The sequence below is a fragment of the Arabidopsis lyrata genome (genome assembly GCF_000004255.2).
Source record: "Arabidopsis lyrata subsp. lyrata unplaced genomic scaffold ARALYscaffold_1, whole genome shotgun sequence".
Lineage (NCBI taxonomy): Eukaryota > Viridiplantae > Streptophyta > Magnoliopsida > Brassicales > Brassicaceae > Arabidopsis > Arabidopsis lyrata.
Window position 1 is genome coordinate 24,420,173 of NW_003302555.1, and position 18,547 is coordinate 24,438,719.

Genomic DNA, 18,547 nt, shown 5'->3' on the forward strand with positions numbered 1-18,547 from the left:
CGTTGACATAAAAAAAAAAGTCAATTGTGATTACATAAATATATTAAATAAAATGTTATAAGGATTTGAATACAACCTTATGTTTAAAAATTAACTATGGTAAAGTGACTAAAGTCATACTTCACTCTATACTAGTACAATAGATTGATCTAAAAAAAAAAAAAAAAACATCAAGAATTTTCTCGATACACAAGAAGGTAATTAAGTTGAAAATCTACAAATCCTTAAAAACGATTTGTTTTATTATGTTTTTGACACTGATGTTCAAAAATGCATTCACTTGACCATTCAGAAGTCATATAAGTATATATCAATCCAAACATTAGTCAAAATTTCGATATAGATGAAAACATTATTAATTTTTCTAACTTAAAAGAAAAATTGAATGGAGAAAAAGACAAGTCGTAAAAACATTAGAATATTTGGTAACTAAAACCAACAAGTCTCTTAAAATACCTCATGCCCAAAACAACACAAAGATAGAACTCCATAACCAACCAATAATAAACACGTGTCGTCTCCACAGACTTCAAACTCCATTGTCTCTCTGTGTTCTTGCTTGCTATATAACACACTCAAAACTCCTCTAACTCTCTAAACATTCTCTTTCTCTTTCTCCATTTCTCTCTTCTCAAAGCTAAACAATGCGCAGTCTCAGTGGCATTCTCGTGATTTACATAATCTCCACTGTCCTCTTCGGACATTTCACTTACGTGGCACAAGGAAGATACCATTACCACAAGAGTCGTCACGGCCGAACGCATCCTCTTCCTCCTCCGCCTCCTCCTCCTCTTGAAACGGCCAATCCACCTGATCAAGTACCCTCTGACCCGTACCCGAATCCAAACCCGGCTCCGGGAGATTCCGACTCATGCGTTTTTGACGTTACGTCGTTTGGGGCAGTGGGTGATGGTTCATGCAACGATACGGTAGCGTTTCAAAATGCATGGAAAGCGGCTTGTGCCGTTGAGTCCGGCGTCGTTTTGGCACCTGAAGGCGGCGTTTTTAAAATCACCTCCACTATCTTCTCCGGTCCATGTAAACCGGGACTCGTATTTCAGGTGCCCCACAAAAATAAGTTTTTTCTTCTTACAATAATAAAAATTAAATGTTGGACATTATTTATTTTTGGACCCTCCTACACTCGCTTCTAATCAAAGTCATCCATAATAATCTAAAAAATCCATCCATAAATTTTTATAATTCACTATAATAATAATAATTAAAAGGTACGAAGTTTATGTTCAAATTATATTCATTTGATAGTATGTAAAAAAAAAATCAATTTTATTTTTTGGGATTGTGAAGTTGGACGGAGTGTTGATGCCACCGGACGGACCAGAAGAATGGCCAGAGAAAGACGATAAAAACCAGTGGTTGGTTTTTTACCGCCTCGACGGTATCACATTTTCCGGCAAAGGCACCGTCGAAGGCAATGGTCAAAAATGGTGGGATCTACCTTGCAAGCCCCACAGGGTAAAATATTTACTATTTTGTTGTAAATTTACATTAAAGATTTGATGATTTTCCCTTAATTAATTCATAAGTCGTGGCCGTGACAAAATAGAACACATGACAAAGAAACCATACTATTGTTATTCCTAAAGACAAAATACTTTTTGTCAAATGAAATAATTTGGATTATGTGTTTTATTATCTTTTTCAGGGTCCAGACGGATCGTCATCGTCCGGACCATGTGCAAGTCCGACTGTGAGTCTATTGAACCCACCCATCAGACCGGTTAAATTTGGTTTAGTACTAACCTTTTTTTTTTTTTTTTTTTGCTTAATAGATGATTAGGTTTTTCATGAGCAATAATATAGAAGTGAAAGGATTAAGAATCCAAAACAGTCCACAATTTCACATGAAATTCGACGGATGTCAAGGAGTACTAATCAACGAAATCCAAATATCGTCACCAAAACTAAGTCCAAACACAGATGGTATTCATCTCGGAAACACAAGATCTGTTGGCATCTACAATTCTGTCGTTAGCAACGGTACTGTTTTGTCTTTTTTACTAATTTTTTTTGTATCAATAATGCATTTTGGTATATGAATTGTAACTTTGGTTAAGAATATTATTAAATAACAGGGGACGATTGCATTTCGATTGGAACTGGCTGCTCAGATGTTGACATTCAAGGTGTCACTTGTGGCCCTAGTCACGGGATCAGGTTTCTCTCTTTTCATTTATTTCCTCATCTTTTCTTTTTTTTTTCTTCATCTAAAATTCATTAAAAATACAAATATTAACGTTAATTTTATTTTATTTTTTCCCGAATTGATTCCATTGCGATGTCTGTGTTTTTACATGGATCACGGATGTTAGCTGAATGATCCATCCACCGGAAATTGAACTTTTGAACTAGTTGACAAAAAAATATCGAACTTGGTGCTAGATTTTAATAATAAAAAAAGTTATTCATATTCATAAATTTTATTTTCGAAATTGAATGAACATTTCTATACAAAATTCTAATTAACTTACGGGTAAACATGCAATGTCGTCGGTTACTAATTTACGAGTATGATTTAGATTTAGTTCTAAGGGGAAAAAAAAAAACTCAAAACTGAAGTTTGTTTAAGCTAATTATTTATTTATTTATTTATATTTATATTATAGTTCACGTTAAGCTGATCTTCTTACTATTGGAAAACGTCAATTTTAAAAATTCTCAGATATAAAAATGTATTTTCTTTTTTCTGTGGTGTTTAGTTTTTTTTTTTTTTTTTTAGTTAGTCAGTTGTTTCACCGTTTTCAAAACGCGAATTGCAGCATTCTAACCGCTAAAAAACCCTTAAAATGTCTCAAAACGCAGCATTGGGAGTTTAGGCGTGCACAATTCACAAGCCTGCGTTTCAAACATAACAGTCCGAAACACCGTGATTCGCGATTCCGATAACGGTCTCCGAGTCAAAACATGGCAAGGCGGCACCGGATCCGTCTCAAATCTCCTCTTCGAAAACATCCAAATGGAAAACGTCCTCAATTGCATAATCGTCGACCAATACTATTGCCAATCCAAAGATTGCCGTAACGAAACATCGGCGGTTAAAGTCTTCGACGTCGAGTATCGGAACATCAAAGGCACTTACGACGTCAGAAGTCCGCCGATTCATTTCGCATGTAGCGATACCGTCGCTTGTACGAATATAACAATGTCGGAGGTTGAGTTATTGCCGGAGGAAGGTGAGCTTGTTGATGATCCGTTTTGTTGGAATGCTTATGGGACTCAAGAAACGTTGACGATCCCGCCGATTGATTGTTTGCTTGGTGGATCTCCGGTGGTGGAGGAAGCGTATGATTCGAATTATAGTTGTTGAATGAATCTCTCCGGTGAATCTGGATGGTTGTTAATGCGCCACGTGGACGGATAAGGTTTGAACTTTTTTTTAGTTGTTGTATGTATGTATATTGGGCCATCCCTTGTAGGGCCTTTTAGTGGAAGCCTTATTTGTGCGATGAGATTTCTAAGCATTATGCTGTCTCTATGGGCTTATATTATTTTTCGTCCATTATAAATCTTTATTTGTCTATGATACTGATATAAAAATTGTCATTAGGAAGAAAAAATGAAAAACTTAACATTCAATTTGAAACTCTTTGAGTTGGGAGGAACAAACAAACAAAGACATACAAGTAAAATTGAGAATTTGACAGTAAGAAAGGGAAAAAAAAAAACACACTCAGTAAGTGACAGCATATGGATCAGAATACTCAAAAGTAACAGCTCTCTCAGGCCACATCCCAAATAACCGAAACGCAACCACTAACCGCAAACCGCAACAATTCTCTTTTTGGCGTTTGATCGAATCACGGATTATCAAGTCACCAGTCAAGACTCATCTATACAAACAGAACCCTCTCTTCATACCACATTGGCTTGTATGATGAAGCAGGATTAACTTTAGACTTTTGAGACATAAGGAATCAGATTATAGACCAAACCCGGGGTGTTTTACTTCTGAAGTGACTTGGGGTCCAGAGGAATAGTACCGACTGTTAAGATTGCAGGAGACCCGGTAACTTTTATGGGCAATGATCCTACTTTGACAGTGTCATTTTCATCAGAGAGAGAAGCATCAAACACTTCAGAGGGGTCTGTCTTCTTGAGAGAGCCTGAGGAGGTCAGTTTAGACTTGGCTTGACTCTTCTGGTTCAGGTGAGAAACAGTGGTCGGGTCAGAGTCTGTACCACTCGGGTCAATGGTGAGAGAGCTGATCTTCTTCTGAATGGACGAAGTATCTTCTTCATTGCCTTCCTTAACAGTGGTCTCCTCATTCCCATCTGACTTTGAACGAACCTCCTCGGTTTTTGCAGAGCTCACTGAAGGTCTCTTGAAGGCTTCCAAGGGGATTTTATTGTTTCTATCAGAGGGATCTGGTCTGGGTAATGGTAAAGGGCTAAGAAAGGTCCTGTACGGCAGCCTGGTTCGCTCATCCTGCATGACTCTCTGTCGGCTTTCGTAATAGACAAAATCATCTAGTAATGAAGTCCTTTCCATATGATCTTTAAATATTTTTAGCACTTCCAGACCTTGTTTCAGCATTATCTGCAGAAGAAAACAATATATTAGCAAATTCCCTGAATGTGAGAATCTTCAAAGCGTGCGCTAGTTAGGAAAATTAACCTCTTGTGTGTCTCGACTGTTGGTGACTGGCTTATTCTCATTGTTCTGTAGTATGATGTGCCTGAAATAGCTATTGGGAACATCTTTTATGATGTGCCATTTGACGGGAAAACTTCCACTCCATTTGTCTTGCTGCCAAAAATCCATGTCTTTATCAAAAGAAACTGGACCAGTCATCTCAGCCATGCCACAGAACAAACCACTAGCATTGACCTAAAAAGAAAAAGAACTGCATCAGAATAAGCTTAACACAAACAACCTAGCATGTAAGAAGAGAGAAGGAAAAAACTCACAGAAAAGAACAAGAATATCGGGCATTCACAAGACTTCTCAGTGGCTATTCTCTGAGCATCTTCATATGCACTCTGCAATTTCTTGTTCCCATGCAAAGTTGATGACCAAACATTGTATTTGATGCTCTTGTGAACGTCATCTTCACTATATGATTTAATCACAAAAAACTTGGCATTGCTGTAATCGATTCGGAGATCCTCTTTGTTATACTGAGAAGGATTGATCACAATATTTCCTTCGGCATCAGCATTTCCAGCTTTTGTTGTATAAGCTTTAACAATAAGTTGGTTTCCCAATGCTCTCGATCTCCGACCTCGATTTTGTTCACGGACTGTATCAGGAATTATATTTGCATGGCCACCATACAGCTTGGGCCGAAGATTGTTATTGTTTGTTGTAATTTTTGAAAAACCATTAAGTTCAGGTGGAGCAATGTCTAATTGCCCAAAAGACGATACTCTGCTACTAGAAACAACATCAACAGGTCGAGTACTACTAACGGAAGTAGCTCTTCCCTGCAATGATGATTACACAAGTCCAGAGTCAAAATCAGAATGATATCTGTGGCTGTAGTGATCAACAAACTACTCCTAGAAGGCTAGAACTACACAAGTAAGTATATCATGTTTGAAATAGAATCACAATCATTCCGCTAAATTTTTTCTAATTCATCAACCTCCTATTATTAATATCCAAAATAAAGTAAATCCAGAAATTATTTCTACGAAATTATACCTGGAGAGCTTGTCCTGATGACGCAGTAGAATCACTCTTGTCCATTTCTGGCTGTCTACTTTGTCCAGAGTTAGGCCTTGGTTTCTCAGAGATCTTGCCCGAAGAGTTCACTGCAGAAAGTTTTGGAGCATTCCTTTGAAGCCCACCAGTAGCGGTGCCGTTTCTCTGCCTGGACCCTCTCCCATCGGATCGATCCCTATTAGCTGAAACAGTCTCTACCAAAGAGTTTGTTGAGCTATTCGAGGCAATATCAGTTTGAATTGCATATGGAACAAACGTAGGTGACGTTGCAACACTCTGGAAAGGAGGAATAGAGTAAAATTGTTGAGGACCAACAAAAGGAGAATCAACGCCTATTGCAGCGCCAGGTATGTAAGGATTGAATGGATTGTAAGGAGACTGTGCATATCCATAACTAGGTGTATAGCATATATAGGGAGAATTTTCATTCTGCCCACCCTGGAGAAACAAAAAAATGAATACCATGTCACCACACACAAAATGTATAATAACAAATCAATTATAAATGAGAAGTCTTTATGTCTGATATTAGTACCGTATATTGGACTTCAGAACCATCTACACCAAAAAACATCTGATGGTTCTCCCAATCACCGGGTGACTCATAAACTGAAACTTAAGAAAATTAGGGAACTTGTCGCCTTTAGGCCGAGAGGATGATTCATACAACAAATCCAAGTTATGATTACCTGTACAGTAATAGCCATAACTGGCATCAACGGGGTAATACATGCCCTGGTCAACAACAAAATCAGGGGCTCCCTCTGAGGTATACATTGCGTTTAACTTATCAAAGAAAATGATTGTGTCAATGGAGTTTGAATAAACACCTGAAATTAACAAAGAAAAAAGAAAGAACATGAGAATTTGTGGCAATTGATTTGAAGAAATAAGGTCAAACTTAAACAACTTAGCTACAACACTAGGACTCAAAGATTAATCACCTTGGAAAGTTATATCAGAAAAATAAAAAATTCAGAGATTCTTTTGCAATACAAAAACTTCCCAATTGAACCAACACTCAAATTCACGTGAAGCGAATAAAGGAGACATGAAACCAACCCAGAAAAACTTGACCGAAGATGCAAAATCACGAGAAAAAACATGTTCCTTATGATACCAAATCAAATCCTAAAACATTGAAATTTACACGAAGATGAAGCTAATTGCTTGAAATAATTCGAACGCAAAGACGAATTCAAAATGAAATGAAGAGTAGCAGTTAGCAGAAATCAAATTTACCAGAAATTTGGGATAATCACGACATGCTAAGCCTATGAAGTTCTTCGAATTAAGAAGAAGAGAGAACAAGGCTTATGAAAAGAGGGCTCAGCAACATAAGTCGGAAAAAAAACCCTCTGCAGAATCGAAACCCTAACCCTAGATTGAGAAGAGGGGTTGGAGAGAGAGAGAGAGGGAGAAGAAGGAGATTCGACGAATTTCGACCAAAAAAAAACGAAGAAAACCTGAAGACGCGCAAAGGCAGATTCTTTAGCTTTGATGCAAAAACGCTGCGTTTTCAACGGGTGAATCTAGTTATTGACTTATCTTCTTGAAAAGTCGATTATACCCTTTTCGTTTGACCCAAACCACGAATTTGCTCTTCTTTGTAATTTACCTCCAATTTTTTTTTTTATAACCAGGTGTCCGGTCCCACCGAAGTGACCCGACTAACGTCGTGTCCAAGCGGAGCTGACGTAGTCATAAAAGCCTGCACCCACCAGGTGAATTCTGCAATGGCCAGAAATCGAACACAAGTAACGGTACCCCCAGCTGGAGACCCTTTACCACTAGGAAACAACTCCTGGTTATTTACCTCTAATTGCATTAGAGATTTATTAGAGTTATAGTTATGTTTACAATTTTTACTTTTCTATGGTGAAAGACGACTTATTTCTTAATACTTTTAAATTTTTTTTACAAAAGTCCCACTAAACTGAACTACAGAAACTTTGATTGAGAAAAGTAAAATTCAAGAAAAGGAGAATAAGGTTTACACCACCTCTCTACCAACTAATTAAAGCACTAAGCTTAAATTAGTAAACCGGATTCGGTTAAAATGGATTTGAACCAGCTAGGCTATTATGACCACTGTACATTGGCTTTGAGGAAACATCCAAAAGCAGCGATTTAGCTTTTCATCATCTGCAAGATCAATAAAGAGATAACTCAGAAGTGTGAGATAAAAGAGTTTGGTTCTGTGTATCAATCATATGCGATGCGTGCTTTGGAAACGAAATGCCGCACAACTTGTAAAACCAGAATTAACTAACCACAGAACTCTCAAAATCAAATCTATTGAACCACAAAAGTTGAAAAACAGACATTAAAACCGTGTTATAAACGGAATGGAAACATTGCCAAAAAAAAAAAAAAACAATTGGTGTGACTAGTGAGGCTAAGGGTGTTTGTAATAGCTTATAAGTTTAAAATTACCTCAGTTGGAAAGAAGACCAGTGGAACGAGATTTCATGAGTCCATATCTCTTGGAACTGAGTGTGACTTATCAAACGAACCCTTGGTCTTAGAATCGACAGAATCATTGACCTTCTGTAGGGGATTTTCATTAGAATCAATAGTGTGTTTTTTGTCAGATGACTTACGCTTAGAATAGGTAACCAGTTTGATTACTCTCTCTGGCTTATCTGCAGACTCTCCATAATCCTTATTATGAGAAGGTTTCGTAATATTTGTAAACTTTTCATGAGCCACCACTGGCTTGCTTGTTAGACATTTGGATAAACTGGTACCGTCAGAGCATACCCCACCATTTACAGTCTCCCGATCAGAATCAGGAGCACAGATAGTCGTATGTCTCAACTTCATGGTAGAATCATCCATATCAGGCTCTGAATAATTGAGTTCAATTTTCTCAGCACCATCAGAGGCTATGTCTCTGTTTCTGTCTGCTGTAAATTCGGCTGTACCACTCCCTATGATCTCAGTAGCTGCACTATCCAGTTTCTCATCATAAGTAATTTCTAATTCCACTCCAGCATCACCAGTGGTGCTACAGTAAGCTACTCTTGGTTTGGCATCAGTAGCCTTGTCTTTACTTATTACATTATTTGACGCCTCAAGAGAGTCACTTTTTCTTTCTTCTTCTGCTTTCTCTTCTGAAATCTTAGTAATGTTAGAAGCTTCTTCGCCACTTTCTTCTCCAATTCTGGATTCAGACTCACCAGCAATTTCATCAACTGCCATTGGTTCAATGTCTGCAGCTTTTTCTGCCGGAGATTCTATGGATTTTCCAGAATCAGGCACATACAGATCACAAGCTGGCTGCGGTTCCAGATCAGTAGCTTTAGGGGTACTAGATACTAGCTTTGCATCACTTCCGATCGCTTCAGATGTACCTCTTGTTTTGCTGCAAGATTCCGATTTTCCAACTGTATCAGATAAATCTTTACTAATCTCTGCAGTTTCGGAATGGTCAGCTACTTTGGAACCATTTTCAGTCTTCTCGGAAGAATCAACCATATCTTTATCACTAGAGCCTAGAGTTCCAAAAGATGTAACTTCCTCAGTTCCAGATTCTGAGCACTTGGAATAAACATCATCTTTTTCATCAACTTCCATCTGTTCAGAGAGATCCATGGACTTATACTCCACATTTTCAGAAGATATTAAACTATCTTTGTCATCAGGCACTGAGGATGGTGAATCAACAGAATTCGTAATTTTGTGTACTAAATTACTGGGTGAATGAATTAGGCGTCTAAAGTCGTAGTACGCCTCAGCCTGCAGATATCAGAGCATATCAAGAATAAACTAAAAGATATTAAAATTAGGACTCTCATAATTAACTGTAGTACTACCTTTGGTCTCGGAGATACTGCTTCAAGCGGTTGAAATTTAAGCTCCTCACATTCAGGGATTTGTAAAATTATGTAGGCTGCTTTGTTGGTGTGTCTCTCCTCAGTATCCTGCATATGAGACAACAGGTACTCAGGTTTGTGTTGAGGGTCAAACACAAGTTACAACATCTACAAGATATGATAAATGCCAGCGAGAATATAAAATTAATATGAAGATAGCCAAGCGAATAACCATTTTTGTTGAATCGCAAGAGCTTACTACAGGAGGAAGTGAAGATAGCCAATACATATATCCAATAGAGCATACCTGAAACTGAGGATGATCAGGAGCACTGAACAAAGTTATAAGCCCTTCATGGTCTTTTGCATATCCTCCATTCATTGGTGCAAGGTCATCTCGTTTTGCCCTTTCGTCAGGGGCTCCCTTCCCTCTGATGATCCACTGCCATACAAAGATATAACATCATGAAGCTGAAGGAGTAACAGACATACCTCACAGATATACAAAGAAGAACGATATTGTATCCTAATGCATTTGGTTGATTGCGCGCTCAAATCTTCTATCAAATTCTCAATGCTTCTAGGTGATCTTTTTGAGAATTTATCATCACGAAACTGATCAATCTAACCTTTAAATCATTGTCTTGTAGGAACTTTGCGGTGCAATCAGGACCCCACAACAAACCGATACCTCTCTCTTTGTTAAGAAAGAGGCCGGGGTCTTTCGATGGATCTGACCAAAGAATGTCACCAGGAATCAAATTTAAACCTTCAGCGGGAGGATCTATAACACGTCTTTTCACTTTGGATAAATCCTTCAACGAGCCAAGAGGCAAGGACTCGGATCTATTATCAGTCTCAAGGACACAATTATCTGCTTGCTTTTTCTGAGTTCGCTTGCGTTTTCTGCTTCGTTCTTGCTTGTCCGAGAGAAATCTTGATGCATCACGAAAAAGACCTCCATGAGCTGTAAATACCTTTCCAGCAATCACAGAAGCCAAAGGGAGTAACTGAAAGCATTCCAAGCACTTCTTGTAGACAGCTGCTCCTTTATCACCATACTTGGTTAATACTTCATTTTTAAATCCATACAGTGATGTACAACTCTCGCTCTCATGACTGCCACGTAGAAGATATACTCTTTCAGGTAGTAACACCTAGCAAAAAGATGAAGCACCTACTATTAAAATGTGTTGTGGCATGCCTAATCTAGCTGAATAATAGCAGATTATGTCTCTGCATCTTATGCTCTTCAGACACGAATTAAAGGATAATAAGATTACCTTCCATGATAATAGAAGCAAGAAGGTTTCTAAACCCCACGCTCCTTTGTTTACATAATTCCCATTGAACACATAGAACTGATCACCATTTGGGAGTCCTGCATCACCATTTGGGAATCCTGCATCCTGCAAAAGGAACAACAAATCATGTAGCTGCCCATGTAGATCTCCAACCACAACGACCTTTGCTTTGTCACTCTCTATCCTAACGCAGTTTGGCTCTTTCTTCAGGATTTTGGAAGCAGAGAGAACCAGCTCATCCAAGACATTAAAAGGCAGAACACTTGAAAATTCACAAGGTGAGAGATTCCTCGACGACCAATCAAACCCCAACATTACATCACAAATCCAACTGAAAGTAAGCTTCCCTCCTGACGGCCAGAAAAGAGGTTTCTGGGAAACTGATGGAAAGGACTGCTCACATCCTGTATCCTGAACAGGCGACATCATTTCCAAAGGTTCCGCTGAGAGACCATCATCTATTCCCATTTCATTCAAAGGTACACATACCATTTCTCCAGGCTTTTGGGGTATTATTGTAGGCATAGGTTGAGGTAACATCAAAAATGGTTCTGGAGTTGGAGCTTGAGTAACAGAGCCTATAAAAAAGGAATTAAGTACGTCAAAAAGATAAGTCTCGACAAAACTTGTTAAGGACATGAACATGTAACATGATCTGCAGATATAATTAACTGGGATATCCATATCATGAAATACCATCTAAGGAGAAAGGAACATTTGATCTACTATTATCTAGTCCTTCTTTCTATTGGTTACAATCTAATACATCACCAATCCACTGAAAGTTTAAGTAGAAAAATCACCAAGAAAAGAAATTGTAGCCTAAAATTATTCTGATAATTTGTATGGAAATTCTACCATTCGTTAATGAGCCTAAAGGCGCATTGAGTTGAAGGGCGCCTGCACACATATCAACGATATCTTGTAATGTTTGCCTCGCAGTGTCAACAGTAAGTTCCTCCTCAAGTGAAGCCTTAGATCGAGCATGAATGGCAGCAACCCTCTGAACCTGTAATTTTATATTGGATAGTAAAGTTTAAGTAAGTTGAAAATCCATAGAGTTATGATGTTGATCATAAACTTACAAGTACTTGGAAAGCAAAACCAGTGGGTAGAAATTGCCCAGGGCGCCTCTCGTTCATAGGACTAATAATTCTTCTAGTAATTCTGCGGTACCACTCCATATAAGGATCATTATAGTCCATTGGGCTACACTCTGGCTCACCGGAAACAACAGATGACTCACGAGCCTCCCACAATTCAATATGTCGACTATGACGTGCTGACCAGTCATATTCTGATTTGCCTCTTTTGTCAATAGCATGAAGAGCTTTTTCATTATCACAAGGTGCTGGTATTGTTTGGTGAAGACCAAACTGTCTAAGTACTCGATCAGGACGATGCCACTCAACAACATCAAAACAAATCAAGGGTGCAATGGTTCGCCATATGTTCTGACCACTAAGACATATAAGAGGAAGCTTTGCTAGAAGATGTGGAGTATAAGGCTGCCATATGACCTACATCCAAATCATAAAAGAAAATCCCAACTCATTTACATTAACCACCGTACCAGCGATCTTTTGATAAAATCTTATTAGGGGACTACGGGAAAATAAAGAAGTTTGCCTTACATCTACCTAACTTATGGAAACTAGTATAACAATACCATTTTAGCTTAACGTGCTAAAGAGATTAATTTTTCATTATAAGTGTTAGATTTACAAAATAAGTTTCCATTACTAAAAAGATTAAGTCCCAACAAAAGCTTAGTTCGTCAAAATTAGGAGTTGTCTGTGATTTTTCTTTTACTTTCCTAAACTCAACTATCAAAGCTCGGTCATCTAAGCCATAGTTTTATACCTGCTCATCTTTCTGCTGGTCAAATTGGTCCCTGTAAAAGTCCAGTCCTCCACGAGGATTCTCTTTATGACTCAGAGAAGCCCTCCACCTAGCTTTCAAGCAGTTTCATAAGTAAACCATATTTGAAATTACACTTGTAAGAACAAACTGAACGGAATACTATAAATATCAATTTACCTACAGCCTAATGGATCTGGTAAAGGACCATCTATGCCATCCATATAAGAAGCACCAACATCTTTAAGTCTTCCTGGACGACCAACATGCAGTCGTTCCCATGCCCATAACTGCAGCAGAACAAGAGGGCCACAAATGGTAGAAACAGTCCTCTTACTTGCCCGGCACAACTCTCTGTAGAGAAGTGCTAAGGTAGCACTACCCCAGCTAAGTTTAGCCACTTCATCAAAGTCCCTTAGCAAAGGGAGAAACGTCAAAGCCACATCATGTTTAGACTTATCTCCGTAAAGGAAACCACTCATCAAAGCCAATACAAAAGCCCTAGTGTGACACTTCAACGTAGCTTCATCAGGGTCAGCAGGTAAATTCCGAAAATTCTCACGCAGCCATGCTAAGGACACATGAGAACCATGTAAATCCTTGGGACCTGGCCTCTGACCTAGTAAGTCCTCACATAAATCAGCCCAGTTGTATTTTGTACTACCAGTTACTGCAGGTCCATCCACACGGAGACCCAACAATATATTCACATCTTGTAAAGTCACTGTGATCTCTCCAGCGGGAAGATGAAAAGTATGCGTTTCGGGTCTCCATCTCTCAACCAGAGCTGTTATCAGAGCATAATCAAGTTGTATAAAGGCAACCTTATACACTCCATATAGTCCAAACTCTATCAACTTTTGACACACAAGAGGATCCAGAGGCCAATCTCGCATCCCCAATAATTTGTGCCGACATGTCAGTTCACGGGGAGGAACCTGAAAGTATAACGAAAATAGTTAAAACACCGGAAGCAAAACAAGAACCAAGATAAATGACAAACTTTAGTACACACCTCATCTTCCCATATAGCAGCTGATCTATGCTCATGTTGCCACACCAATATAGATTGATCAACTGGACCAGGATCCAAATCAAAGTTTAATAGACTTTGCACCTCCATCTACATAATATATCATAAGACAATAAACACAATGATCAGTGAATATACTAAACAATAATCGAAAATTTCTCGAATTATGAGTAACAAAAAGTTCAAAATGAAAACTTCTAATTCTGGGAATATAACTGAAAACTGAGAATTAAAGATTCCTAATTTGAAGACAACAAACCCTAAACTGGTACGAAAGACAAATTATACCCCAGAAAGATCAAGCTAATTACTCGTATACACAGACACGAAGAACTAAAACAAGAAACAAGAAACGACAAAAGAGATTGAACCAATCCAAACTTCGACAAAGGCACCAAGTGTGTGGGTGATTAGAATCAGAGAACGTACCAAAGAAAAGCGTCCGTGATCAACAAAAACCAAAAAAGAGACGTTTGAATGAAACCAGAGGAAGAAAAAGAATAGTAAGCAAGAGAAGCGTAAAGCGGGAGAGATGAAGGAAACGAGACAAAGAGAGAGCTTCCAGATCCGACAGAAGTTTTCGGCTTCTTCGTTTCGTTTAAGAACTTCTGATCCTCCTAGGTCTGTCCGAAGAACTAATCTTTTTGAGTAACGACGCCGTTTAACCATATAGTCTAGGCCCAATTAAAAATTATATACGACAGCGTTTTGAGTGTAAACGCAAGATTTTGTCGATTATACACAAGTAAAAAAATACAAACACCTTGAGTCTCTAGACATCGTGCGTCGCCTTAGCTTTGAAGTTTTTTCTCGAAACAAAAGTTATTTTATTTGAACTTTGAGGATTATACAAAGACACGTGGCGTGAACCCAATTCGTACGAACGCCACGCGATACTCTTTTGCATGCACCTCAATTTGAACATCATCAAGTCTCTCTCTCTCTTTTTCTGACTTTGTTCTACGAACCTAACCAGCTTGCGATCTCTATTTAACCGATCCTCGGCGCAACTTCAGCTACTACTACATCCATATTCACATCACATCGATACACTATAAGGTTGTTTTATATAATAAGAATAGAAAGATAAGATGCCAGGGATCACACTAGGAGACACGGTACCGAACCTAGAAGTGGAGACGACAAATGGCACGTTCAAGCTTCATGACTACTTTGCCGATTCTTGGACCGTCCTCTTCTCTCATCCCGGTATATAGTTTATTATTATGACTTTTGTTACATTCTAGTTTATTTTCTTAATTTTTGTCGATGGACACACAGGGGATTTCACACCGGTATGCACCACGGAGCTTGGTGCGATGGCGAAATACGCTCATGAGTTCGATAAGAGAGGCGTGAAGCTCCTTGGGTTGTCTTGTGACGATGTACAGTCACACAAAGACTGGATCAAAGACATCGAAGCTTTTACGGTATACCTTAATAAATCTCTCATGCATGCATACAAAACCTATTAATCTTTGATCTAGCTAGAGATCATATTTTGCTTTTGATTAATTTGTTACATATGTATGGATATAGCACGGAAGCAAGGTGAAGTACCCTATAATCGCTGACCCGAACAAAGAGATCATTCCTCAGCTTAACATGATTGATCCAATCGAGAATGGACCGTCTCGTGCCCTTCATATTGTTGGTCCTGATAGCAAGGTAATAATTTCATATTTTATTCCATGTATGATTTTATTGGTTAATTTTGGATTTGTGATATATAGATAAAGTTGAGCTTCTTGTATCCGTCGACCACGGGACGTAACATGGACGAAGTATTGAGGGCTTTAGACTCGTTGTTGATGGCGTCCAAGCACAATAACAAGATCGCCACTCCGGTTAACTGGAAACCGGATGAACCGGTTGTGATTTCGCCTGCCGTGTCTGACGAAGAAGCCAAAAAGATGTTTCCCCAGGGTTTCAAGACCGCCGATCTTCCGTCAAAGAAAGGCTATCTGCGTCACACTCAGGTCTCTTGAAAGATAAAAACAAAAGCCTAATATAAAACGTAATACGAGTACTGTATGATATATATTAGTTGTTTACGTGTTGACGAAAATAATTACGTTTTGTAACGTATGATGATTGATGATGTGTTGCACTAGGTGTAAGGTTTTGTATTATACTAAGAAGTAGTTTGTTTTATATAAAATGGTTTAGCAATACGTTTTAGTGGTGGATTGGAATCGAAGCGAATGTTCCAATCTTCAATTTTGATCAAGAATTGAAACCGAATCGAATGTAAATGACAATATTTTTGAAAACCGAATTGAGCTTATGAAAATGCTAATATCCAAAAAGTGAACTTCAAAGAGATAAAAGGGACACAAAAACCGCGTCAAACCGATATGAAATCGCATCAGACCGATAGAGTATGAATTAAAAGCTGGGCTAAAAGACATGGGTTCCGATTGATAACATTGTATAGTCGCAATGAAAAATCGCATAATAATAAAGACAGAATATTATATTATTAATATATACTTATATTTAACATTTTTAATAAATTTTAAGTAATATTTGATAATGAAAATATATCTATATATAACAATATTTGAGAAGTGTTTTTGCTGACGTGTCGGACTCTCGGCTCTTGTTGAGTCATTGATTTTACGTAATTACTTAATTATCCTTAATGAAATCTAATTAATTTTGGAAAAATTAAATTGAATTTCGGAATTAACCAGGAAAAAATAATTTCGGAAACAATAAATATGATAATTAACCAAAAAAAAAAGGGAACAACGAAGTACCAGTTAGGAAGCTTTAATTGAATTCATCGTGTTCTTCGTCGTGTGAATATAATTCTTCTGAACGAAGGCAAAACTTGAAATCCTAACATAAAGCATATATTCATAGCAATAACAGAGATCTAATAATTTAGTGATAGAATTTCACCTGTTGATCTGTCGAAGCAGAATAGTCAAGCTTCTCATAGTATCTTGCCCATGTTATGTCTTTAAGACGTTAATACTATCCTGCACCCTATAATTCTAACCAATGAAAAGAACAAATATTTATTACCTTGGATACAGAGTTGACGAAGAAACCTTGGATAAAAACTCGACGAAAAAACTTGTAAGTGTTAATGTATGATAGAATTTCACATATTGATCTGTCGAAGCAGAATAGTCAAGCTTCTCATAGTATCTTGCCCATGTTATGTCTTTAAGACGTCAATACTATCCTGCACCCTATAATTCTAACCAATGAAAAGAACAAATATTTATTACCTTGGATACAGAGTTGACGAAGAAACCTTGGATAAAAACTCGACGAAGAAACTTGTAAGTGTTAATGTATGATGAAGCTTCCATGAACGTGAATTCGTGATCATAATGAAGAAACGTGTGAATGGAGACGGTTGATGGGTTTTTTTTTTTTTTTTTTTTTTCTTTTTCTTTTTTACCTTTTGTGTAAACATATCTGTTTCATAATTTATCGGAAAAGGAATTATACCAAAAAAAAAAAAAATCGGAAAAGGAAAATATTTATTATAATATTGATATATTTAAGATGATAATGTCAAATATCCGAAAATTATTAATCGGAGCATTAATATAAACATAAAAGAATACTATTCTAACCTTACTCAAATTAATAAGATTTAGATATCCGAAATTAATCGTAAACGGCTATTAATTGTTAAACTAATTAAAATAAAGATCAAACGTACCGGAATAGATGAAATTTTTGGTATGATCGTCGTGTTCGTCGTCGTTTCAATCTAAATATTTGGAAAAAAAAACGAACAAAAAAAATAATATGTAGATCAATGAAAGAGAACCCACCAATTTAGAAACGGTTATCACGCCATCGTATTGTTCGTCGGATGATTATAAGTCTCTAATCCGGAGATTGACTTGAACCTTGACAAAAACATATATTCATAGCATAAAATCGTAAATAGAAGGTAGAAGACCACCTATTAATCGGTTGTAACCTTGTGCAAACTCGATTTAATTTTGACGAATGAAATGTTGGTGTGGTGTCAAAACTTTCTTGGGGAGACTCGAAGATGAGAGAGCTGAAGTCAGAGATAGGCAGAGAGGTTTACATGTGAATTAAGGTATGGAGTGCTAACGTGAACATGAACGTGAACGGCGGTGATTTTTGCACATAATAGCAATTAGATCGAGTTTTGGAAAAAAATATGGATCAGCGTGACATGACGCATATGGATACCATGCATGTCTATCTATTGTAAATCAAAAATTATATTATTGTTCCGCCTTATTTTTGAAACAGAAAGGAATTTTCCATTAAATTTTAATATATTTTATAAGATAGTATCAGATATAGTAGTAAATCTAAAATAGTTGTTATTATTCCATATTTTTACGGAAAAAAGTAAATATTATTTTAAATAAACATGGATAACAATGAATAAATGGCAGTTTTACAAATATTTATTATTATGATAGTGATTTGCTTATTAAAATATGTAAATTTTCTTTTCTTTTTTTGTATTTATCGTCGAAAAATTTAGAAACCCTAAATCATGCACCGCCTCCTATTCAATATAAATACCTTGCTCATGGTATTCAATTTCAGATCATAACTAACCCTTGTTTTTTTTTGTTCTTTTTTTTCAAACTTTTTTTTGCTTCTACCTAATTTTAATTTTTCTTTTTATTGTAGGGTGGATGTATGGAGGGGACGATGTGAACTGGTGTATGGAAAATTTGGACCTAATTCAATGAATAAACAGGTGATCTTATAGTTTATATGTACAAATTTGATTTTTTTTTTTTTTTTGTATTTATGGTTTTACTATTTTCACCACTAATCAATTTTTATAATCAAAAAGTTTGGTTTCAACTTTTGAGAAGGTAATC

The 18,547-nt window shown here is 37.2% G+C and overlaps 4 protein-coding genes across 4 annotated transcripts; 2 read left to right on the top strand and 2 right to left on the bottom strand.

The window, feature by feature from the left end:
* Positions 1-429: 429 nt before the first annotated feature.
* Positions 430-3,529, top strand: LOC9330157 (polygalacturonase At1g48100). The gene is made up of 6 exons (XM_002891364.2): positions 430-1,061; positions 1,309-1,476; positions 1,667-1,711; positions 1,794-2,001; positions 2,097-2,178; positions 2,824-3,529. Exons 1-6 carry the CDS (start codon positions 645-647, stop codon positions 3,326-3,328), a joined length of 1,425 nt encoding a protein of 474 aa, XP_002891410.1. The 5' UTR covers positions 430-644; the 3' UTR covers positions 3,329-3,529.
* A 49-nt stretch (positions 3,530-3,578) lies between these two features.
* Positions 3,579-7,172, bottom strand: LOC9327473. Its single transcript, XM_021012712.1, has 7 exons — positions 6,928-7,172; positions 6,375-6,515; positions 6,221-6,294; positions 5,665-6,123; positions 4,929-5,444; positions 4,636-4,848; positions 3,579-4,557 (listed from the first exon to the last, which is right to left on the bottom strand). The coding sequence occupies exons 2-7, from the start codon at positions 6,460-6,462 to the stop codon at positions 3,964-3,966; spliced, it is 1,944 nt and encodes a 647-aa protein (XP_020868371.1). The 5' UTR covers positions 6,463-6,515; positions 6,928-7,172; the 3' UTR covers positions 3,579-3,963.
* A 406-nt stretch (positions 7,173-7,578) lies between these two features.
* LOC110224916 (serine/threonine-protein phosphatase 7 long form homolog) lies at positions 7,579-14,384 on the bottom strand. The gene is made up of 12 exons (XM_021012706.1): positions 14,130-14,384; positions 13,683-13,790; positions 12,848-13,605; positions 12,671-12,758; positions 11,893-12,327; positions 11,666-11,816; positions 10,787-11,385; positions 10,133-10,660; positions 9,811-9,945; positions 9,504-9,611; positions 8,122-9,426; positions 7,579-7,830 (listed from the first exon to the last, which is right to left on the bottom strand). Exons 1-11 carry the CDS (start codon positions 14,367-14,369, stop codon positions 8,155-8,157), a joined length of 4,422 nt encoding a protein of 1,473 aa, XP_020868365.1. The 5' UTR covers positions 14,370-14,384; the 3' UTR covers positions 7,579-7,830; positions 8,122-8,154.
* Positions 14,385-14,609: 225 nt separating this feature from the next.
* LOC9330158 (1-Cys peroxiredoxin PER1) lies at positions 14,610-15,874 on the top strand. Its single transcript, XM_021012730.1, has 4 exons — positions 14,610-14,909; positions 14,982-15,130; positions 15,240-15,368; positions 15,434-15,874. Exons 1-4 carry the CDS (start codon positions 14,792-14,794, stop codon positions 15,686-15,688), a joined length of 651 nt encoding a protein of 216 aa, XP_020868389.1. The 5' UTR covers positions 14,610-14,791; the 3' UTR covers positions 15,689-15,874.
* Positions 15,875-18,547: the final 2,673 nt, after the last annotated feature.

Coding starts and splice junctions, on each gene's coding strand:
- LOC9330158 (XM_021012730.1), top strand. CDS start 14,792: ATGCCAGGGATCACACTAGGAGACACGGTACCGAACCTAGAAGTGGAG. Junction 14,910..14,981: donor CGTCCTCTTCTCTCATCCCG/GTATATAGTTTA, acceptor ATGGACACACAG/GGGATTTCACACCGGTATGC. Junction 15,131..15,239: donor AAGACATCGAAGCTTTTACG/GTATACCTTAAT, acceptor GTATGGATATAG/CACGGAAGCAAGGTGAAGTA.
- LOC110224916 (XM_021012706.1), bottom strand. CDS start 14,369: ATGGTTAAACGGCGTCGTTACTCAAAAAGATTAGTTCTTCGGACAGAC. Junction 12,759..12,847: donor CCAGATCCATTAGGCTGTAG/GTAAATTGATAT, acceptor CTTGAAAGCTAG/GTGGAGGGCTTCTCTGAGTC. Junction 11,386..11,665: donor TTTAGGCTCATTAACGAATG/GTAGAATTTCCA, acceptor CCTTTTTTATAG/GCTCTGTTACTCAAGCTCCA.
- LOC9330157 (XM_002891364.2), top strand. CDS start 645: ATGCGCAGTCTCAGTGGCATTCTCGTGATTTACATAATCTCCACTGTC. Junction 1,712..1,793: donor GACCATGTGCAAGTCCGACT/GTGAGTCTATTG, acceptor TTTGCTTAATAG/ATGATTAGGTTTTTCATGAG. Junction 2,002..2,096: donor CAATTCTGTCGTTAGCAACG/GTACTGTTTTGT, acceptor ATTAAATAACAG/GGGACGATTGCATTTCGATT.
- LOC9327473 (XM_021012712.1), bottom strand. CDS start 6,462: ATGTATACCTCAGAGGGAGCCCCTGATTTTGTTGTTGACCAGGGCATG. Junction 4,849..4,928: donor CGATATTCTTGTTCTTTTCT/GTGAGTTTTTTC, acceptor TTTTCTTTTTAG/GTCAATGCTAGTGGTTTGTT. Junction 4,558..4,635: donor ACAGTCGAGACACACAAGAG/GTTAATTTTCCT, acceptor TTTCTTCTGCAG/ATAATGCTGAAACAAGGTCT.